The sequence below is a fragment of the Siniperca chuatsi genome, linkage group LG2 (genome assembly GCF_020085105.1).
Source record: "Siniperca chuatsi isolate FFG_IHB_CAS linkage group LG2, ASM2008510v1, whole genome shotgun sequence".
Taxonomy (NCBI): domain Eukaryota; kingdom Metazoa; phylum Chordata; class Actinopteri; order Centrarchiformes; family Sinipercidae; genus Siniperca; species Siniperca chuatsi.
The window spans coordinates 5874146-5898464 of NC_058043.1; the positions used below are offsets into that span (position 1 = coordinate 5874146).

The window sequence follows — 24319 nt, forward strand, 5'->3', positions numbered from 1 at the left end:
GGTTATAGCATCTTTCAAGTTTTTAGTTGTACAAAAATGAGGCAATCAATGTGTTCAAATTCATTTGAACAAATCAAATGTTACCTCTCATTAATTCAAACTTGATTTTTTGAAAAAGTAAGCGCTAGTGTCTTTAGTGTGTGAAGAATGGGATAACCAATAACACCTTTACGTCTTTTTATTCCCTTGACTCTCCTCCTATCATCTGCCTCTCCCTCTCTCTTACTAAGCAGTTGGGAGATTTCCTATCTGAAGTGGTTACACACCATATAATGACAGAGCACGCACGCATGCATGCACACACACACACACACACACACACAATGATTAGTGATGGAACAGATGTTTACTGTTATGAAGTTTTTCATTTTCAGTCAAACTTCATTCAAACTCTATTATACTACACGTGTTTTTGCAACAGTCCAACAAAAGGAGAATGAACTCAAGTGAACGGAGAAAAGAGGTTAAAAGACTGCAAGACAAAAAGAAAATAATTTAAATCTTGTAATTAAAAACTGAGCTTGTGAGAGTTTCAGGATTTGAATGTAAGAGAAGACCTGCAGCCACTTCTTGTCCAGACATTAGTGTCTGGACTAGAAATTAATCCACAAGACGACAAAAAGTTAACAGTTAGTCCAGAAATGAAAAAACTGGACTTTTGTTAAGTGTAGTTTTCTTTAACCAACAACAGCTAAAGCAGTTTAGTCCTTCTGTCTGTCCTTACTTATTATATAGTGTCTACACACACACACACACACACACAGCACAGCAGGGATAATTATAATGTGAAGCCTTGATTGGTGAGTGTACAGAAACAGTTTTGGTACACTGTGCAGGAAAAAGTTGTGTTCTTATGCGCATGGGTGTGTGTGCTGTGTCATTACGTGGTGACAACATGTGAATCTGTGGCTCTGTCTCTGTGTTTGAATTTCTTTTGCTTACTTGTTTACTTGTCGTCTCTCTGAGCTTTACACTCCTCGTAGAGAGTACACATGTAATCAGATAGTTCTTTGATTTGGATAATTCTGGTTTATTATAACTTTTATTTTTGTAGTTTTGTCCATTATTTCTATGAGTAATAATACTCACTATGTTAATAGCTGAGAACTGGTTAGACAAACTTAATCAGAAGAGAAAACAAAGGTGAACTATAAAATTATTACTCCAAAAGTCTGTTGTAAACGTCCATCAGTTTACAGACACTTCCTGCTTCAACTTTGACCTACGGTACGGTACTGTAGTTGTGTACACACAATTCTCCTTATTATGGACATTTCGGGCGAACTTACTTTCAGGTTTACCAACAAATGAACTGGTTTAGATCAACTGAATAAACTGTTGGCTTGTTTCCAACCAATCAGATTGTCCGACTGTTTTTGTTTCTTGACATGTCAACATTGTTTTACTTTTTAACATACTGTTAATGAAACTTGTTCCACATAATAGCAGAAGTTAAGGGTTGATGCTTAAGATCAGTCAATTTACATATTAATCGCAGTGTTATCATAACTTGATTAGGAAGCATGGCCAAAACTTTTAAAATAAGACCCAAGTTATAATAAACCAAAACTTTCCATCAACCTTTTTCTGATCATTACACTGGTGCAAACTGTTCTGGCGACTTAGTTTGTGCTAAAAAGTCATGACGACTGATTGAATTGAGAGAGAAAAGAGTAAAAAGGGACAGAAAGAGAAAAGAGTGGAGGAAAGAAAAAATAAAACACATAGCAAAAAACATGTTCAGAGATGTTAAACCCACATCAGACATCACTGTTTACCATGGGCGGGTCTGCACTGAGACTGTGTGTGTGTGTGTGTGTGTGTGTGTGTGTGTGTGTGTGTGTGTGTGTGTGTGTGTGTGTGTGAGGACTATTTCTGTGTCTGTACATTTGCGTATTGGATTTGTCAAGAGGGAGGAAAGAGAGGATATTTGTATAAAGGCCTCGAGGTTTCATTTTGATTGTGGTGTGTGTGTGTGTGTGTGTGTGTGTGTGTGTCTTGCATGCATAAATGTGTGTTTGTGCACGTGTTCGGGCGTTTCCGTTCTATTTCTACCATATAAGGCCATCTGCAGTCTTTCCTGGCGAGCCTTCAGTCTCTTTGATTATGGGATATGGCGAGGCCAGGTGCAACCATGGCAACCACAGGGTGTGTCGCTTTGATAGTGGGGAAGGGTGTGGCCCAGGTGCCAGCCTGGCAGTATGCCTGGGTTGCTATGGCAACAGTCCAACCGACAGGCTTAAAATCACTCAAAGCACAGAAGCTGCTTGGACGGACTAAATTTAGTAATGATTCATATACATTAAAGATAAAAAAGTACTCAAATCAGCAGCTTCAATCCAGATTTAATTCTAAAATTTAAAACATTTTGATGGTGTTGAGTGTCCCACATTTAACAAGATAAAGTAGTGGCACTTACTTTGACAAAATGACTGCTGAGATGAACATGACAACCTTCTGGAAAATGCTCAGATAATAGGAGGTGGGACAAACTTTTACATGTCACAAATTAGTCTCAAGCTTTATGAACTCCAGAGTCAAGTCCTAAATCAAAACAGGTTGAGTCCCACGGCAAGATTAACACGTTCTGAGTTAAAAAGTCCAAACTCAAGTCTAAGTCCTAATGTTTGTTTTTCAAGTAATAAAGTAGTAATAATTTTTGTCTGCTGGTCTGTACTGACAAACGCATGTGTTTGGCTGCTGGGGTATTGATGTAAAGTATATCTGTCATCTCTCTACCGTTGTTTTGTGCTTTCTCGTCTCTCTCCTCTCTCCTTCCGTCTCTTTCAGCAGGTATTTCTGCCTCCGGAGCTGCAGAGTCTGGATCCACCTGCTGCCCCCGTGTTCCTGCTCGACAACTGCTACTACAATTGTTATTATTATTCCTATCACTATCATTCCTATTATTATTATTACTTTGTTAATATCACCACTACTATTACATTATTATTTTAAAAATCTAGGTGGTATATCCTCCACTGGAGCTGAAATGTTAAAGACTCTGCACCCAGAGGGAAAAAAGAAAGTAGAATATTTACCACTGAACGGATGAAAAAGATCAGTAAAATTACTCTTTTTTTTTTTTTAAATGATATTGGTAGGGTAAGCTTAGGTTTTGATCTCTAATGTGCTAAAAGGGATCGGTAAAAAATGTCAAAAACCAGCAAAATGAATTTACCTACTTTTCTGGCTACATTAAACACAGATGTGGCAGTTGTGTTAGCAAAGCAACATGTTTCTGAGGAATTATTTCTTCCCTCTGGGTGTCAGGTGACTGACAGGAGGGAGAGTACAACATAACACAGCAGAGATCTGAAAACACTTATCTCAGCACAATGAGGGCAGGATCAAACAGACTCCTCATGTTTACTGTGGAGGATTATCTCATTCTGTGGAAGATGGTTTTGATATTCAGCAGGTGGCTTCTTCTTCTGAAGTAAACAAGCTGCTATATCTGGAGCTTCACTACTAATGTAAAAACACTAGTGCCATCTTTTACCTTCTTTTTGCTTTTGACTGTGTGATAATATACTGTAACTTGGCAGACAATTTTATTGTTGCAGTGTTCATTTCATTGCTGCTGAAAACCTGCTGGATGTGAGATGAAGGAGATGTTGGAGCTGACAGGCGTTCTTCTTACCTTTCTTCACTTTCTTCTGCAGTTTGATGGTGTCTGACGACTTCTTCTTGATGTCTGCTCTGGCCTTCTTGTACTCTAAACAACAAGAATAAGCCGGCAGTGAGGATGAGTTTGTGTCTGTTCAGGTCTCTGTGTGTGTGTGTGTGTGTGTGTGTGTGTGTGTGTGTGTGTGTGTGTGTGTGTGTGTGTGTGTGTGTTAGCATGTTAGCATACCTTTAGCATGGTCTTTGTCCAGCTGACTGGCCACTTTTTTCCACTCCTCCATCTTCAACTCCAGCGGAGTGATAAGACTTTCTGAGAGAGCTCTGAGAGAAAAAGATTTAAAGTCTCACTTAATCGTTGTGTTTAACACCATTTTCTTGAATTAATCCTATAAAAAAAGAATTACTTAAATTTTCCATTGAATCTGGGATTCAAAACTCTCTGGTAGGTGGGGTCAGAATAATGAATTTTATGTTACTATTCATTTATGTAGTGCTGCAACTAACGGTGATTTCCATTATCGGTTATTAGTTGAGTATTTTTCAAAATAACTGATTAATTTAGTCTATAAATGTCAAAAAATAATGAAAACCAAGCCAATTAATTTACGGTTTATCACTTAATCAATGCTGTTTCTAACCTAAAAAAAGTTTTTCTTTAAACCTGGGTCTTGTTTTTGTAGTTTTGACCATCAGCACTGGTAACATTTAATGCTTCACTACTGATATGTGGAAACACGGCAACAGCACCAAATGCAGCTTTACAAGTATGAGAAAACAAGCAACACAAGCAGTCACAATCAGAAGAGTTTTGTACAGTTTAGTCCATATGTCCCTGTTTAACACATTATTTCAATCAATTACTAGAAAGTGAATAGTTATAATAGTCTACTGTGGTGTGTGTGTGTGTAGCTGCAGTAAGTGTACAGGAGGTCAAAGCTGAAGCAGGGAGTAGAGGGGCTACTCTGCAGAGCACTTTATAAACACACAGTTCGGGTTATAACTCGAATGTGCACTTAGGTTTTCCCTTCCAAATCGGTGATGTAGATAATCGGGTTAAACTGAGGACTTCTTGAAAAATATGTGCTCTCATAGACTTGAACCTGCAATAACTGCTTTGTTTTTGGCCACTTGTGGGCAACAAGCTGTTAACACAACATCAATATCACCTTTAAAGTTGATATGGTGAACTTGTTAGCAAACAATTGCTCATTTACACATCCAGCAGTTACGGAGCAAGATGTGTGTCCTCCTGATGAATGTAAATCCTACATTCTCTCTTCATTTAGCTCTGTTTTTGGTCTCCACCAACTCAGGAAATATCTGGCTCTTCAGCTGCTAAATGCTCCACTATGTTCATCAGCTAGTCTTTAACTGGTCTGTCTGCTGTTTGGTGCTGAGCAGATAATGTACAGTGGGTTTTTTAGAGCTTTTTCTCTGAAAACAGGTGCCTACTGCTACTGAAAATGATGCTATGAGATCGGTGAGAGTGAACCAGAACAGTAAAGTTGTGAGCCGGACAGATAAACAATGAGCTAAAACTCACTATAAAGCTCCATAAAGCCGAGGGGAGCTCCAGATTCAGCTGATAATTCTCTGTAAGTTCATCACTAACAGTTACATTGTTTTCACACTGTCATTTGATACATTGTCATTATAAAAATATAGATTATTGCCGCTTTAATGTAAGGCTGAGTGGTGCTACTGTGTCTCTGTGTGGTGCTACTGTGTCTCTTTTTTTTTTTTTTTTTTAAAATACAAGGCTGTAACAAAAACCTTTATTATCCTTGAATGACCCAATATTATTTAACCTGAGAGCTATACATTGTGTGTGTATGTTGTGCGTGTGTGTGAATCATCTGAGTGACAGTTTCTTTAATGACATCAGACAGCAATAACAGAGAAACGGCTGTGATGTTCCAGCAGTGACAGTAATGACGAGTGAAATCAGGACAACAAGCAACTCCTGCTCTCACTCACACACACGCACACACATACACACGCACTTTACAGCTGTCATGTGTACGAACATATGTCAGTTGACAGTAATTAGTGTTTAGTTCCCACACTGTCAGATAAAAGGTGCCATCACACCATCATTCACACCTTCACCTGTCCTCCCTCTTTAGTAAATAGCACATGCTACTACTGTGTGTGTGTGTGTGTGTGTGTGTGTGTGTGTGTGCATGTCTTACGTGGTGAACAGCTTGAGTTTGGACTCGATGCTGCGGTGCCTCATACACATCCTGGTTAGCGCTGAGCCGATGTCTTTGGTGGCACCTGGAAAACAAAACATCACAACAATCAGATGATGAGTTTCATTTTGAAAAGAAACTGATAACATTTCAAAATAAAGCCTAGTTTGGAGCATTGATACAACAAAATAAAATGCCACCTGATGACATAATAGGTTTTAGCACATGTATTCCTCATTAAGAGGCTGGGTAAATACAAAAATTGACTAAGCATGTACAGAATCCATGAAAAAACCTTGGTACTAATTTGTGTCCAAACAAGTGTTTAAAGGAAAAGCATATCGCCCAACCTTATGCCAGTGTTTTGGCTGTACAACATGAACTCTGCTGCTTTCACTTCAACTGTACATTATAACCTGTTGTATCAAAACAGAGCCAACCTGAAGCAACTTCTCATTCACTTAAATTGATGAGAATACAACCAGCATGTAACAGAAGCTGAATTACAAAAAGCATTCGTCTGTTTAACAGAGTTGATGTACAGCAGTAAACTGTAGCAGTGCAGTGCAGTGCAGTGTGTGTGTGTGTGTGTGTGTGTGTGTGTGTGTGTGTGTGTGTGTGTGTGTGTGTGTGTGCGCTCTCTATCATTGCTTCATAAAGTGGCATTAAGGAAAATCAATCTGATTAAGATCTTATGACAAGTTTTGTAATGTCTGTTGAAACGATAGGAGTGTGTGTGTGTGTTTCATGTTCTTATATCCCAGTGGGAACTTTAACCTGAATGCACACTAACCCGTGGGGACTTGTGTCACCGTGGGGACAAAAAATTGAGGTCCCCATGGGTAGAGACAGCTTTTTGAGGGTCAAGACTTGGTTTTAGGGTTCAGGTTACAATTAGGTTAGGGTTAGGGTTAGGGGCTAGGGAAAGCATTATGTCAATGACTGTCCCCCATGGGGATAGTGAAACAAACGTGTGTGTCATTTTTTTTTTTTTTTATGAATTATGTAAGAAAGAGACTACCTACTTTCACAATCAGCCTTGGTTAATTGGATGGAACAATATTAGGTTTCACACACACACACACACACACACACACAGACACGTATCATGTAGTGCTGTTGTAGTACATGTTTTACAGGATTTCAAATTATTTCAGAAATTACAAAATGTGTCATTTCCTGGTAAATCTAACACAATAATCAAAACATTTTAGTGTCTATGAGAGAAACGAACAGGACTCTGGGAAATTGTGTTGAGCATTTTTTCACATGTCAAAGACAAAACGATTAATCAAGAAAATAATTAGCAGATTAACCAATAATGATCACAATCGTTAGTTGGAGCCCTAGACTGGATATGTCATTTTGATTTTCATACAGTGACACTTGATTTTATCCACATGACTCAGCTCGATCTGTGATGGAACAAAGTGACATGGCAGATTTACACTGAAGAGTCTGAAGTGTGTGAGTTCACACTGACTCATTTCATATCATTTGAATATCTAAATCAGAGCTACACACAGATGAAACAGGCAGTCTCTCTCTCTCTCTCTCTCTCTCTCTCTCTCTCACACACACACACTCACACAGGCTTAACGCTGAGTCACCGCTGAGTTACGTAAAATAAAAAAACAATCCCAGTGAAAGATCAGGTGTGTGTGTTCCTCCAACAGCTTCAGCACTAACAGGAAGTGAAGTCAGAGTGAAACCTGGACTTGCGCTGACTGTACACACTTGACACTCGTTTGAAGCACTCGCTCCTTTCATCCCTCCCTCCTCCTGTATGTGTTCAAGCAGTAGCAGCTCTCCATCCCTTCGTTCCCACAAACTCATCTAGCCTCCATCAGCCTTTATACATCCTCTGTTCCCCCTCTCATTCCTCTGTTTCTTATCCTTCTTTCCCTCATTGTCCTCTATCTGTCCTTCTGCCTCTCTCCATCCTTCCCTCTCTCCTCCTGTCCGGCCTCTCATCCTACTTCCTTTCCTCCTCCGTTCTGCCATGACTGCTCAGAAACAAAAAATGTATTAATGGCCACACACATACACAAACATGAGCAGAAAAGTGGCAGTAGGCGAGTACACACACACACAGAGGTATGAGGTGTGGGTTAAACGTTAAGGTGTGGCGAGGTGTGTGTGTGTTTTATTTGCCTTTCCCTCCCTGTGCAGCTCTGAGCTCAGAGAACACTTAAGTCTAGAACGGCTGAACCATAGCTGTGACACTGACATTATCTTAATGCAGCTAAAGTAGAAGTTTCAAAAGTCTGTCTTGCAATGTTTTAGAGTGTGTGTGTGTGTGTGTTAAATCTTGTCTGATTTAAAAGCCAGTACACATTTTTTGCTTTTAACTAACATGACATTTCAGTTAATAGTAAAATCTTTGTGTTATTGCAACACTGCGATATTCAAAACATCAAATCAAGATACCTTTCCTAAAGATGCTCTAATAAATATTTTTATATTGACAATGGATCATTGTAGTAGTGACAAACTCACAGAAAATCCATCACGAACTCTGCAGTTCCTTTGCAGAATCATTTGACTTGTTTTGGTATTACTTTAAAATTTACTGTATGGTTCCATCTCAGTGTTTCCAGCAGCCGCAAGCAGCAAACAAGCTCTGATAAACCCACTGCACACTACATGTCCAGCACCAAACGACAAATAAAGTTAGAGACTAGCTGGTGAAGAACGTGGAACATCTAGCAGCTAAAGAGCCAGATATTTTTCTCACGAGTTGGTGGAGACCAAACCAGAGCTAAAAATATTGCATCAAATGTCAGATCAGATTCATATTCCTCACAAATTAAAGTATCGAAAAAAGTGTTGTTTTGATATCGTATAGCCACTAGTATCAAAATATTTCAAATTATTCCCTGCCCTAACCTCCGTTTTATTCCAACTTCGGTCTTATTTTCATCATTTCTATCAGGTAGGATAACATTGTACAATATGGCTACATCGACAGAAGGAAAAACATTTTTCTTTAATTTCCAAGGTATAACACATATCTGGTGGAGTTTGGGTTTTTCATTTGAAACTGTACTGATACTGTTCTGCTGCATCTTTCATTCAAATGTAGTCTGTTCTCATTTGGTTATCTCAACAAGTTCTTCATTACTGCTTTAATGTGAACTTCCACTATGACTGAATAAATATTTACATCAGTTTCATTGAAGACCGCATTATAAAAATCAGTATCACAGCACACTGCCAAGCACTGTTTAATGCCATAAATATTCATTTAGCAGCACATGAATTACAACAGTGTGACAGAGCCAGAGTGTGTGTGTGTGTGTGTGTGTGTGTGTGTGTGTGTGTGTGTGTGTGTGTGTGTTGTAGCCAGGTGCTAAACACTGTAGGCGTTTGATGCGTTTGTGTTCAGACATGTCTAATGGAGCTCAGAGTCGACTGGAGATGACTTCAGAGAAAAATGTAACCTGACAAGATCAGACAGAATTAGTGTGGGAGTGAGTTTGTTTTTGATTCTCACATTTTGTTTTGCTCTAATTTTTATGTGCTGTTGATTGACTACTCTGAGCTAAGCTAAATAAATGATCAGTTTGAGTTTATTACTACATAATCAAAGAGAAGTGTGACATTTGATCAAGCACGCTTTTTAGGTGTGTCGAGTGTCGTGCATATAATATAATCAAAAGTATGTGGACACCTGAACATTACACCCACATGTGATTGGTTAACATCTCATTCCAAAACTATGGGCCTTAAACAAACAAGCACAAACATTTAGTGTTTCTCAACAAAAGATGTGTATCCTGGAGTCCCAATCCCACTTGTTGACTGCATTTCCTTCCTTACAAAACATTTGCTAAACCTGCATTGTTTCCCTCCATGTTTGCTAAACTTCCAGTCAAAGGGAAATCCTAATGCTACAAATACAATTTCATTGTATGCTGTAGCATTAGGATTTCCCTTCACTGGAACTAAGGTGTGTCTACATACTTTTGGCCACAGAGTTTATTAAAAAAAAAAAAACTGGTTTCACTGTGTTTGATCAAGTTCAACACTCAATATAAAGCAGAAAACAGTCACAAGGAACATTAACAAACATTCTCGTCAGCAGTAGACATTCAAATATATAAAATATTCTTCAAATATAATTCACTATGAGAAAAGAGTTTCTGGTTTATTTATTTCAAATGTGACTTTTTCTTACTTAGTACTTGTTTCTCTTATTGGCTTTGATCTATGTTGTTACCATACTTATTCTTGTGTGTAAAGTAGACTATGTAAACTATTGTTTAAGACGTGCTAATGATATGAAATGCGAATGATTTGACTAACATTAGGTCAAAAACTCTTCCAGGTGGAAAAAGAAGAGGAGGAAAATAAAAACCTGCTCCAGTCATTAATAATTTCCCTCCATTTTCCAAAGACACAACGCCAGAGAGACAGAGAGAGAACTGTTCACCCTCCTACAAAACCCAGATTTTCCAGCTTCACTCTCCTCCTCACAGCTCATAATGTGCCCCTTTCAGAAAAGTCTGTGTGTGTGTGTGTGTGTGTGTGTGTGTGTGTGTGTGTGTGTGTGTGTGTGTGTGTGTGTGTGTGTGTGTGTGTGTGTGTGTCCTGTCGATTTCTCTGCTTCCAGGTTGTTCCACAAAGACTGATGTTTTCTTTTCCTCTGAATCTACTTCCTGAACTCTGAATCTACGTCCTGAACTCTGGTGTCAAACTTCTAGACAAACTTCTTACAGGAGGTAAGAAGTTCTTACAGGAGGTAAGAAGTTTGTCTAACTGATGGTCACATTCAAACATCCAGTCCTGGACTGAAACTTTGTGCGTTCAATTTTAAGAAAGCGGAATTTGTGTGCAGGTACTACTCTTAAAACTATGATAGCCCTCCCATCCTGCATCAGAACTAGACTGTTCGCCATGAAAACAACTCCAATCAGTAACAATAACAGCCCCCAACCCGGTCTTCATATTGATCCTGGTATTGATAAACTGACCAGTCAGTCAGTCGGGATGGAACTAACTGTCTCCTCACCTCTGCAATCCATAACACATGGACAGAGCTGACCGTAGGAAACCTCCATTACAAGTAGTCAGCACTCAGTAGGTCGTCTTGTGATCTGTGTGTGTGTGTGTGTGTGTGTGTGTGTGTGTGTGTGTGTGTGTGTGTGTTCTTTGAAAGCCCCATGATGCCAAAGACGTCAGCTGTTCCTTGGTTGCCGGGGAAACCAGTCATGTGGAATCACCAGAGAAGAGACAAGAGGAACCGGCATTCAAAATCAGCTGATTGTGACAAGATTTATGCCAAGTTTTAGCTCCGATACTGAGCTCATCATCACTCCTGAACATTATCAATGATGTCTGCAGTTATTTACAGACATTGGTTATCTGTTTTTGAGTGTTACAAATACATTCAGTCAGTACAATTACAGTCAAGGTTCTAGAAAAGCAGAAGCCGAAAATATGATAAATCTATGTTGTTACATGTTCAACTTTTGTACTTTTATTCTGAAGGGTGAACATGCAAACAGAAGTCTGATTGTTAAAACTATTTGTGTAAAAGGAAGAAAGAAAGAGGACAAGATTTAGAAGAAGAAACCAAAAAAATGCAACACAAGGAAAGGAGGAGGGAGTGAGTATAATAGAATGAAGTCACGTGTGATTTAATTGGATGTAAATTCAATCTGGTGAAACCGAACACACAAACACACAGCCACGAGAAAGAACTTACATCAGACAATGAAAAGCAGAGAGACAGAATGACGCCTCACAACTTCTATTCAGGGAAACTATGATCGATCAGTTGTTGATCTGTATCAGGCAATCAATGGCTTAGTGACTCAACAGGTTTGGCACTTGGAAAAATTGAACATAAACAATGAGAGATAAAGCATTATTGTATCACTCAAACTAAATTGTCACTGCAGACTGTTGTGCCAGCTTTTGAAAGACTTCTTTCCAGATGAAGTCCAAATTTACAAGCAAGATATTTGCACAAAACCAAGGAGGTATATAAAATCTGTTTCTGTTGCTTTTTACACACCAAAAATGTAACTTTGCATGATGTGTTGTTGCTTCTGAAATTTCGCTGTCAGAAACGAGCATCTGACTAAGGAAATCCATGTCTGTTTAATGACATTATGCGATTAAGATCTTTTCTCCACCTTCGTCATCCACATGTTATTTAGTGAATCAGTCATCACCACAGGCTGAAGGCACCCTTAACAAAAAGGGCCATCAGATAAAAGTGGATTACAGGGACCGGAAAGAAACCTCTTTTTGCTCATATACAACAAAGATTTAGTGGCTCTGTAAAACAACTAAAAATATTCTGCTCCAACTGCAAAAATCCATCTCATGGAGAGCGAAATATCATCATCACTGCTAGAGTTCACAGACTCCATTTCTGACCAGTTGTGCAATAAGAAAACAAAACAAAAAGCACAAGAGTACAGTTTTGTCTCAGACGTTATGCACGCAAAGTTTTGGTTGTGACAAGGTGTGCCAATGGCTTTTATATATATCTAAATTTCACGTTATGTTGCTAGCTGCTTGTAGGTGATTTTTATTCAATGATATTCAGTTGTTGCACCTGAGTTCAAGTACTGATGTTACCTGCGTTGACACATCACGAGGACACTGTCAGTGTCTACAAGGCATACACACTGATAAACTACAGTTAAAGTCAGCTGACACTAAAATACGTTCTGGCAGGTTCCCACACAGAAACTCCCACACCAGGTGTGAAGTACCACTGAGATGCCTTTGAGCAAGGCTGTCTGTTTATCCTGCTAAACATCCATCAAACACACAGCATTTTCCACCTCCATGATCACAGAAAGATGAGGACATGGGCATTACAACAGACCACAAAATCCACACACAGACTCACCAGACCGGTTTTGACACTGACACTGAGACACACACACTTAATTTTTGTCTCTCTTTCAGCCCCTCATAATATCCACAGGGTGTGTGTGCGTGTGTGTGTGTGTGTGTGTTAGTTTTAGAATAGAGGTAATTAGTGGCCTCCCTTAAAGTCAGCTGTTTCTTTCTCTCTCTCTCTCTCAGCAGCTGACAGGCTGAAGAAAATTCGAGCACTACTCAGTCTGCAAGTCAAACTTGCAGAGCGCACAGATACGGATTGTTTAAGAGCAGAATGAGATTTGTGCGCGAGAGAGCACAGAATCTCACGCTCGTAATCATCAAAGCTACTCATGCTCACTTTTGGCAATGCGAATCCCCTGAACGCAAACTGAATCTGATATGGGGTTGGGTTTACTGTGATCTGATCCGACTCGGTTTGGGATTTTAAAAAAACAAATGGTTCAAACTAAAACAAAAAATAAAACAATAATACAATTAGTTTGGCCTACATTATGTGGCTACATTCAGAATAATAGCTTTTCAGAATAGGCATGGAGCAAATCCAACATAACGGTATATAAACTAGGTGATGATAGGGGGATCACCAGAATTTAGCTGAACTTCAATCTACTGTGCAGATCCACACGCCCACAATAACTGAAATTGTAGGATTTTGGTATTTTGAGGCCTGACAATAAACATAGTAGAAATATAAAGAAGTATAAAGAAACATAAAGCAGTTACTGCAGGTCAAGAATCGTAACTATAAAATTGACAATAAGATATAAAAAAATATTAAAACAAAAATAAATAATAAAGAATGTGTACGATATGACGATTTGTTATTTAAATTACAGTGTGTGTGTGTGTGGGGGGGTGTATAATGAGTCAGTGTCAATGGGGGTCCTGGGTCTTGTTGATGAGGCAGACGGAAAGAAACTGTTTTTGTGGAGTGAGGTTTTGGTCCAGATGGACCTCAGCCTCCTGCCGGAGGGGAGTGTCTGAAGCAGTTTGTGTCCAGGGTGGGAGGGGTCAGCCACAATCTTTCCTGCACGCATCAGAGTCCTGGAGGCGTACATGTCCTGGAGGGAAGGTAGATTGCAGGGCTAAAAAAAAAAAAGTTAGCCGGCTCGAGCCGGCCAAAGGAGGCGGGGTTAATTGAAACTCAAGTGCGCTTGCGCCTGCGGGGCCAGGTAATTTTATACCGTGAAGTCGAACTTTTTTGACTTCATGTGTCACTGAGCAGCTTTCATAGGAATGGACGGAGCCCCACCTCCGATGCTGTCTCCAGTTCTCTTTGTAAATCCATGGCTGAGTAGCGCTCAGAATTAGTTTTGTACGCTCTAAAATCATTTATCCTTCCATAGAGGAGGAGACAGCTGTCAAAACACTCTACACAGGTGCTCACGCACACGCACACACACACACACACACACACACACAGAACAGTGGAATGTGCTTGGTCAACATGCAGCGAGTGACGGCTGTATTAGCTTGACACTGAGCTAACTGCTAACAGATGGCAACAGTCTTGTGTCCGCTGCAGGGCCAAGCAGGGTTAAACCAGACAAGGACCAAATGGGGCTGAACCAAAAGAATCATACCGGATTTCTACCAAAGAACTCCTGTTTAACACTTGTCTTTCAACACAGGCTGAACTGTGTGGGAGCTTTTTATACCCAATGGGATGACCCATGATATCCCAGAGTCAAGTCGTTTAAACAAGACACAAGTGCTCAAGACGCGGATCAGGCAAGGTGTCGCGTTGTTGTCGACTCTGTGGAGTTTTTCTACCTGATCTGACTTGCAAGGAAATATACAATGCCCAGTGGGAAGACAGAGAGGGACACCCTTTCCACTTCATTCACATGGTGAGCTAAATGTCAATAATGGATGAAATAAAACAAAAATATAGCCTCAGGTCTCAGGTGTCAAGTTTGGCAGTACCAGTCAGGCTCAATCATGTCAGGTCTTAAATACCCGAGTACGGGCTGGCTTTGGATCTCAGTTGTAGGCCCATACATAACTCTAATACTCTGTTGTAATCCCACATCGGCACTAGATTAAAAATACCCAGCACAATTTCCCAGAACCCAAGTTCACGTCTTCAAATTTCTTGTTTTGTCCAACCAACAGAACAAGACTGAAATATATTCAATATGCATTGATATAAAACAAAGAAAAGCAGCAAATCACACATTTGAGAAGCTGGAACCAGAGATTAGATAAGTCATTTATCAACCATTTTTGCTTGATAAATGACTTAAATGTTTAAATCAATATGTTAGTCAATTAATCAATTAGCTGACAGAAAATTAACCAACAGTTTCAGCACTATTTGAATCTCCGCAGCAGCTAACGCTTACATCAACAGCTGTGTTATCTGTGACCTTTATTGAATGTCACTTGTGATGGTGGTGATTTAGAAATATCCTCAACAGATTTCATTCTGAAGGCCGTTGATCAATTTTCTGCCGACCCACAAAATTATTATTTGACAGTTGGTTTTCGAGCAACGTGGCACAAAGGAGAAAGGGGTGTAAAGAGGAGCTGCACCTTTTTTTTTTTTATTACATTAAATTCTCCTCACATACACACACATATTGGGAGCAATATGCACAGCGGGCAAGTGGGGGGTTACAGTGCCTTGCTTGCGAGACACTTTGACAGTAAAGGAGATATTGGCTGCAGCAGACTTTGAGCGTTAAATAGCCATGAAACTTTTCGTGACAATGACTTCCACTGGGTTTTGTAGATTTAGCAGAAAGTACATATTATATAGGTATGAGACACTGTCCGTGCAAGTTTAACAGAGAGATAAACACATGCTGCGAGTGCTGACTGCGGTGTGTGTGGCTGTACATTGTTGAAAATTTCTCCTCCTGGTGTTGAACTACACTGTACGTCCTGTGATGTGAGATGCATGATGATACCTTATGATACTGAGATGTTCAGGCTTTATTTATGCTTCAGGTGATGTCATGTGTTGCACAATGTGATCTGAAGCTGCCTGAAGCTGCTTATTTCACATTAACCTCTGTATTTAAAGGACTGTACTGTTATTTATCTGCAGTCTGCTCTGTCTGTGCAACTAGTGGTTGTGTTTTCTGTTCGTTGAGCTGTTGACTTGCACAGCCACAAAAACAGCTAAATTTGCCCTATTTACATTTTACATCTTAATGTGTGTTGCCTCTTTTTTGATGAACAAACATGAACACTAAGACATGACAGAGCAGGTCTGCAGAGGCTTCCGTAAAAGGGAGCGGCCATGAATCACCTCCCACACACGCACATGTTACTGGATTTCCTTTAAATACCAACTGACTTCTGTGTTACATAATGATGCCAGCAGCTGACTATCTTAACAAAGTCCCCAACACACGGGCACTGAAGCTCTAAATAGTCCCTGTCTACGTCCTCCGTGTATTTATCTACAGCCTGTAGTCTGCATCAATACTGTATTCACAGGAGAGAAGATGTTCTGTTAATGTTTGAAGTGGGCCTTTAATAAAAATGTTCCACGTCAGTTTATTAAATTTGGCAAAGAAAAAGACACCAGAGTAAACATGAAAAACCCCAGTACATAAATATAGCCTTGAGTTCAAATGAAGGAGAATCTTCATGCTAAAGAATAGAGTTACGCCTGTTATGATAACTACCTTTGTTGGACTATATATTATATGATATTATTGTCATTTTAAGGGCATCTGCATGGCATTCTATCGCATTCATTTGCATAGGGGTTGTGTCAGTTACAGCAAGGGAGAGATAGCGAAATCTTTAGCCAAATAATCACAAACTCACTACAGGGACGTTGTATATTTAAAGTGAAAAAGTTTTTAAATATCTACAAAGGGAGGGAGAAGATTAACTGAACTATTTAAATATTTACAAGCTATAGGAACACTTTAATCCAGAGATCCAGAGAGGAAGAGTTAGAGAGAAGCTCAAACGTGCCGCCCCGCTTGCCGCACCTACTCACTGTGGCAAATTTTGTCGCTAGTCGCTTTTTAGAAATAAAGTCGCTAAGAGGATCTGAAAAGTTGCTAAATCTAGCGAGAAAGTCACCAAGTTGGTAACACTGTGTGTGTGTGTGTGTGTCTGTTCAAACAGAGAGCAGACGATGAGAGGACAGAAGCGCGACCAGAAATGTCTCAGCATAGTTTTTTCTGTTAATTCGGCTTAGGCGCTGTGAAAAAACACTTAAGCACTGCGCCCCAAGTCGTATAATGGTAAAACCCTGCTATTTATTCTGGCATCATCTTGGCTAAAATGTTGGTGAAATTCTTATGTAAACAAACACTCATGTAAACACAACAGGCAATATCGAGGTCAGCAAAAACGATCAAGCTCATGTCCATATATCATACAATGAGTCAATAACATAATTATTGCGACAGGCCTACATGCAGTGTTATTTTAGACAATAGTGTGCTTGCACTTTGTGGCAGTTTGGGGAAGGCCCTTTCCTGTTACAACATGACAATGCCAGGTCCATAAAGAAATGGTTTTCCCAGTTTGGTGTGAAAGAACTTGACTGGCCAGCACAGAACTCTGACCTCAATCCCATCCAACACCTTTGGGATGAACTGAAACGCTGACTGTGAGCCAGGCCTTATTGCCCAACATCAGTGTTGAACCTCACTAATGCTCTTGTGGCTGAATGGGAGCAAATCCCTGTATCCAGGTTCCAACATCTTGTGGAAGGCCTTCCCAGAAGAGCGGAGTGTTATAGCAGATAACATATTAAAGGAGAAGTCAACCAATTTTACACATTACACAAGTATGTTCACGGGTGTTGGGGAGTACTACTTCATATGTGAAAAAAGATGCATAAGATTTTTTGTGTCTCAGAGGGAGCTGTGCAAAATCTGATAAACGGCCACAAGTGATGTCACTTGAGTCAGTGTTGGTTGGAGCTGAAGACTACACGTTAGAAAATGAAACAAATCTGGGGGGTGATTTGGAAAGAGGTCTTACCAGACCTCTGTTGCCCGCTCCTCAAACCTGCTTGAGGCTAGAGGCTTCAGGCTACATTAGCTGCTAGCATAACACCCTGAAATCACAGACTCAACTGTCGGTGGTTGAGTTGCATTGTGGGTAATGTAGGTGCCAGGTTGACAAGGAAAAAGAATGCATTGAATAAAAAAGACGATATCTCTGGTTCTGATGCAACAATTTTGATCCTTTTTTTTTCCAATGTCCATCATGAGGCTGACAATATTATAGGAGTGCAATGCTAAATTAGTGGGGTACTCTTTTAATGTCCATAGTTTTGTGATTACATGTTGAACTACCACATATGGGCATAATGTTTGTAATGGCCATATACTTGACAAACTGATATGGTGAAACTGACTGCTGTATCCAATTTTGAAAACAAAAGCAAACAACAGTATTTCCCACAATGTTGGAGTACTTCTTCAGCATTTATGAACTAAGACCCCCCTGCACTATGAAGTGTGTATGTGTGAATGTGTGTAACCTAATCCAGGGTAAAACAAGGCAGCTGCACATGAGGTCTCACTGTGTCACTTCAGAGAGAGAGAGAGAGAGAGAGAGAGAGAGAGAGAGAGAGAGAGAGAGAGAGAGAGAGAGAAGACCAAAAGAAAAAAAAAACATTACAGCGAAAAATGACCCAAAAACAGCCAAAGTACCTTAGCATGAAAGCACAAAAAACAGGCAAGGAAAGAAAATAAAAAGAGAGATGTACTGAAAATTGGCTGGGCAATTTTCCTGGCCCATTTCATCCTCCAATAGCACAATCCTTAATGGTTTCTAAATTGTTTTATATCACACACACACACACACACACACACACACACACACACACACACACACACACACACACACACTGGTCAACAGAGAGTTAATGGAGCTAATTAGTTCCCTCGTGATCTCACTATTTATAATAAAAAGAGAGACAAAGTGAAAGATCACACTGTAAGGAGGAAGGAAGAGACACAGTTCAGGAGGGAAAACATTTCCCTTAGTTCACTTACATGATGTCACACAAACACACGAATATACACACAAACAAAGCTGATCTCAGGATGATTTTCCTCTTGGTGTGTCTGGCCAACAGCTGAGAACAAAATCCATCTGTATGTGTCTGTATCGCACTGTGTGTCCCTGTGTTTGTTTGTGTGTGTGTGTGGGTGGGTGTGTGTTTACCTCTGGTCCCAGTCGCCATGTCTGCCACCTTCTGAAAAGCATCCAGGAAGGCTCCGGTCACCACGATGGTCGTCCTGAATCAAAGACAAATACCACATAAATTAACTGAATCCATGAAATACACATAAAGAAGTATTCTGAGTGACCCATGACCCCACTGATTTAATCTGGATTTGTACAAAACAGCTCACCAGGTGAATCAAGTGAAATAACACACAAAACACTCTTTAGAACTGCAGTCTGCTGCAGAAGACACATCATTTAAAAAAAGCATTTTGGAAGCAGGGTTGGTGGAGCCACATGAGAGGCCAGTCGCCTTCAAAGGCCAGCATTAGAAGTGCAACTGGAGACCTTCTGACACACACCCATTATCATCATCAATGGACCTATTGTCTGTCTGTGTGTGTGTGTGTGTGTGTGTGTGTGTGTGTGTGTGTGTGTGTGTGTGTGTGTGTGTGTGTGTGTGTGTGTGTGTGTGTGTGTGTGTGTGTGTGTGTGTGTTATAAGAAAGAGAATTTCCACAGAGATCAGGCAGACACACACTCACACACCGTATGCATCATCTTCTGAAAGTCAACGTTTGCACAGTGTGAACTAAAGAGAAACAATTTCTAGATTTGACTGAAATAATCTAAATAACAAATAATCAAAAGAACATAACTTGATGTGAGCCAACAGTAGCAACAGCCCTACCAATGAGAGCGATAAGGCACAGGACACTAAAACACTTGTAACATCTGGGTTAAAACGAACACAAAGTCCTGGTACCACAAACATAAAATTAAAAACACACTACTGCGGCTTCATGTGTGATACATGTTTGATCTGCCGTCCCATGACCCACGGCTGCCTGAACACTCTGGTGGCGCTGCGGGAAAACTCATGGTCCCACATTCCTCAACAAGACACTAGAAACCCCACCGGAGTCTGACAGAAGCTCTGGTTTGTCTTTGTTCAGCTGGTACACACTGATTCAAAGTTCAGGTACTGAACTGCAGGTCAGCGTGGGGCTGTTTTTCAAAATCCCGCACCAGACTGCACCAGCAACACTTCTAATTCATTTTTAAATGTTATATCATCCTGCTTTTTTTCACCATAACAGGTCATTTTTATTTCATTCTATCCATATATTTTATTTCAAAATGAAACCTTTCATCAAAAGGTCTCTGTCAATCGAAAACAAATAGGGTCTGTCTCTAAGCACAACTACAGTCCAAAGAACGTAACTGAAACTTTGGTCTAGTGTTTACTGGAACATAATGCAATTACATGGATAGTTTAAAAAAGAGTCACTCATGTTTTCATATGTATGATTTCATCCCATGACAACGATAAAGATCACACCCACAACATTTGTGTTGGGTCCTGCAGGATCTCAACCCCACTGCAGCCCTCTGCATTGAGGACTCCAGTCCATCCTTTAAGCCATAATTATGTAATTTAAACCAGAACTACTGCGTCAGATGTGTTTCTGCCTGGAGCCTTTAGATTTGTCTACAGGTTAACTCATGTGAATCATGTGAAGTCATGCTCTAGTCTAAGCCACAGCAGCTCTTTGACAATAAACTAATTAAACATTTCCTGCACAAAATCTGTTAAGACTTTGTTAAACAATGTAATGTTCTCTGGTGAAGATCTGGGTTCAATAAGGCTGGGAGATATGGACTAAAGTCTAGACAATCCCGCTTAATAATCCTGGTAATGTTCACTGAATTTAACTGCCTATAAGCACACAATTTAACTAGTTAAACTTGTGTGCAATTTATCCACAGCAGATCTTTTGAGAAGTATTAAACAGAGCGTTTTGAAGAGCGTGGATGTCCTATTTGTGCCTGCATCTGTGTGTGTGTGTGTGTGTGTGTGTGTGTGTGTGTGTAGCTGAGTGGCAGGGCTAATGGACTATGACTGGCTGCAGCAGGCAGAGTGATGCTTATTAAAGTAAACTGGCCTACTGGGAAAGACAGCCATTACACAGTTATTATACTGAGCCAACTACTGGGTCACTGTGTGTGATGTGTGTCTGTGTGTGTGTGTGTGTGTTTGTGTGTATGTGTGTGTCAGAGTCAGAACACATGCACCTTCAATGTAAAGTTCGGTAAATAACAATAACCTGAATATGTTTGGCAGGGACATTTTGCAGGGTTCAGCAATAAGTCATCCACTGGCCAGGGGCCAGCAGAAAGCCACAAGACACAAGAACTGTGATCTGTTATTGTTTTAAATGTTTTGATAAAGTTGGCAATAACATGAGTTTTGGTACCAAAGACAAACTTCTCACCATTTTTCAGTAATTTTATTTTAACATTAAATTTAACTTATATACAGGATAAAATTTACAAACTGAGATTTAGGTCAGGCTAAATCTGACTGACGAATAAATAAAGAAGTCAAAGACGGTGTTTCCCACAGTGCCATAAAGCGATGGTACTCTGGTACTTCTTCTGCTGCCTTCCAGGGTGATCAACACTTTGACTGACAGAGCTGTCAAACGCTCTGCAGTGCGTTAGGATTTTATTACTGAACTATGAGCAAGATGGATACTTTTTATTTCTTTGACTTGGTGCAAATCTGATGTTTTCATATCACTGATGATGACCAAAGGCGCTACAACAGGAGTCTTGCAGGTAAAAGATTTGACATGTGGATAATTATAGGAGTTTAGTCTGGGGCGGCTGCTCTACAGGTGAAAGTGCATCATTTATAATGTTGAATATTGAGGTGAATATTCTCATTCGGGTACAGCCCTCGTAGCCAGTAGTTGTGTGACCTGCTGGCCAGTGGGGTCAGTTACAGAAAAAATTATTACCCATTGAGTTTAAATGTGTATGCACGTGTGTGTGTGTGTGTTTTACCTGAGCTGTGACTGTAGCTTGGCTCCTTTGGTTACAAAGTCCTCCCATGTAGGATAACTGGCCTGCAGCAAACACAGAGAATATCAATGACATTAATGATTAATGACGGCATCACACAAGTCTGACCACAACAGGATTCAGATATTAAACCCAAAGCTTTAAAAAAATATGTATTTCCTACCAATAATGCTAAAGAGCTTATGACCTTAAAGAGGGAGATAGAGCTATTATTAAAGTATTAAACCTGTCAGGTATTCCTCTGCACAGAACTGGAATGTGTGGATACAACAAAACTAAAACTGCTAACAAAACCAAACAGAAATGAGAATTATAAAGAATATCACATGGGTGCTTTGACAGAGCATTACGGCTGCAGTATAAGCGTACAAGCCAGTGAGGATTAATGGACTGAAGTGAAATGAGTTAGAGATTGGATCTAAATGAAAATCTGAATGGCAAAAAGAGCATGGGGGTATGAAATACGCAAAGAGCAAGAGCAAAAAAAAGATCAGGACAAAAAGAAAAGAGACAGATAGGTAGAATGAAAAGAAAAGAAAAGAAAAAGAAACAAATGAAGATTTTCGATGAAACAGAATCAAGGACCGAGACGGAAAGACGTAGTCTAGCATTATATTCAGTTTAATATACAGAGTGTTGTTAAGTCAGGTGGTGCTGAGAAATCAGTTCAGAAAAGATTAGCCTCGGGGGTCAAAGGTCAGCATTACTGGAACACAGCTGATCAACACAGAAATTGTTGTCAACTAGTTTTCTGTCGAATGATCGACTAATAGTTTCAGCTTTATCTGTGACCTTTGCGTTCTTTATTAATGTAAGTTTCCTTTCACAGTTTTCATTCTGAGTTACTCAGAGCATAACAGCATAAAACCAATCAACAGCTGTGTTATTTTTGGCTTCTCTTGGTTTCACATGAGGACAGAGGCTGGGGCTCTCAGGCCGACCATAAACATATAGAAACAAACAGAAGGAAGCAGAGGCGAATATAAGCAAACCAATGCTGCTGTGATTGATTCTCCATGAAAGCTCTTTCCCTGAGCTCATCTCAATGTTCAGTTTTACCACCACTGAGCCACGAATCCTGTTCAAACCCCGCAGTGGCATGAATTTCACTTGTTTCATGCAACTTTTTCGTGAACATTTTCAATTTGGACATTTAAAAAAAAAAACGCGGAAATGCCAGGAATTCAAAAAGCCAACATTTTTAAAAAGCTGCGAATCATCAAAATTGAGATGCTGGTAATATTCTGCAGTTTTGCTCGAAAAATGACAAATGATTATCAAAATAGTTAATTAACATTAATTTTATGTCAATTGACTAACAAAATTAATCGACTAATCCTTTAAGCTCTAAATCTCAGCACATCCGAAAAGGCAGTTGATTGAGACACACACGATTCACTTTTTACTTTGCAGAAATGTCAGTAATTTGTCTAAAACTTGTGTAACAGTTTAATGGAAATAGATAAAGAAATAAATATAAAGAAATAATAAAGAATATCTGGATTCTTTTATTAACTAGTAACAAAAAAAAAAATCTTCTGCAGAGATTAAAATGTCTTCCTGGTGTTAAACACTTCCTGTAGGGGGTAAAAACTGTTTCTATGTCTGCATTTTGTAACAGCAGCTGGATGATTGTGTAATCTAAGGCTGGTTCGTGCTGCAGGCTCTGACCTTGGGTTTCATCTGTGACCAACAGCTGCTGGTGCGGTGTTCTGGTTATTCAATTAAAAATGCAGGGAAGCCCTGTTGGAACAGAGGGCTGAATCTCACTTTCTCTCTCTTTATTTTCCCAAACCCAGTCACCCTGTCTGTCCTCTGTATCTGCTGGTCCACCAGAGAGGGGATAATACCGATTTAACCCCTAACACCACACCATTAGCCTCTTAGCTCCACACCGCTAAAGCTGTTAGCCGGCCCCAGCTTCCCAACTGGCCAGGCATGCACACGGCATAGGGCTGACAGGTTTACTAGCTGCAGGGACTGCATGATGAACTACTGCAGGTGACCGGCTGAATGCCTTTGGTTAACAACTAAAAGTGAACCTGGGATAAATGGAAAAGGAAGGAAATGAATAGAAATGGATTGCACTTCAAAAACGTTATTGATCCCTGCAGGGAACAAAATAGGTTGAGGCTGGAGCAAAATCTATACTGGGATTTAGAGACAAAAAGAACATGAGCTCACAAGTAATACTTAAGATGAAGCACATTTAGGGTAAGATGAATTTAGAAGCCATTTTACAGCAAGGACAGGAATGTTTTTGGAGCTGAAATCATTAGTGGTTATTGAATTGCTGATATTGAGCGATTGATGGTAAATTTCAGGCAGTAAGTAATTTCTAGATATGATAATATAGGGTGTTTTGAATGGAAGGCATTGTAATCCTTCCAAAACCTCATCTCATGCTAGGGGTTTTTAGCCGTATTAATCTTTCAGAAAATCCATGCGTGGAAAACTGACTCATGTATAAATCTGCCTGGACTTGTATGGAATCAAATCTCTTCTACCTCTTGTGCTCTCCAACTGGCATCTTATTACATTTATGTACATTTCTGTCTGCTTATTCTTCATATGTTAGAAGCAGCGTAGGGATTTCAGGCAACTTCACCCACT

The 24319-nt window shown here is 39.8% G+C and overlaps 1 protein-coding gene across 4 annotated transcripts in view; it reads right to left on the bottom strand.

Moving 5' to 3' along the window:
* The window catches only part of mtss1 (MTSS I-BAR domain containing 1), a 63417-nt gene that overhangs the window by 23185 nt on the left and 15913 nt on the right, over positions 1-24319 (bottom strand). For all 4 annotated transcript variants that reach the window (XM_044210032.1, XM_044210040.1, XM_044210047.1 and 1 more), the window contains exons 2-6: positions 21689-21750; positions 18837-18910; positions 5817-5901; positions 3854-3945; positions 3641-3715 (exon numbers count right to left, since the gene is read on the bottom strand). In XM_044210032.1, the coding sequence (XP_044065967.1) occupies positions 3641-3715; positions 3854-3945; positions 5817-5901; positions 18837-18910; positions 21689-21750 (388 nt within the window). The remainder of the gene's footprint in view (positions 1-3640; positions 3716-3853; positions 3946-5816; positions 5902-18836; positions 18911-21688; positions 21751-24319) is intronic.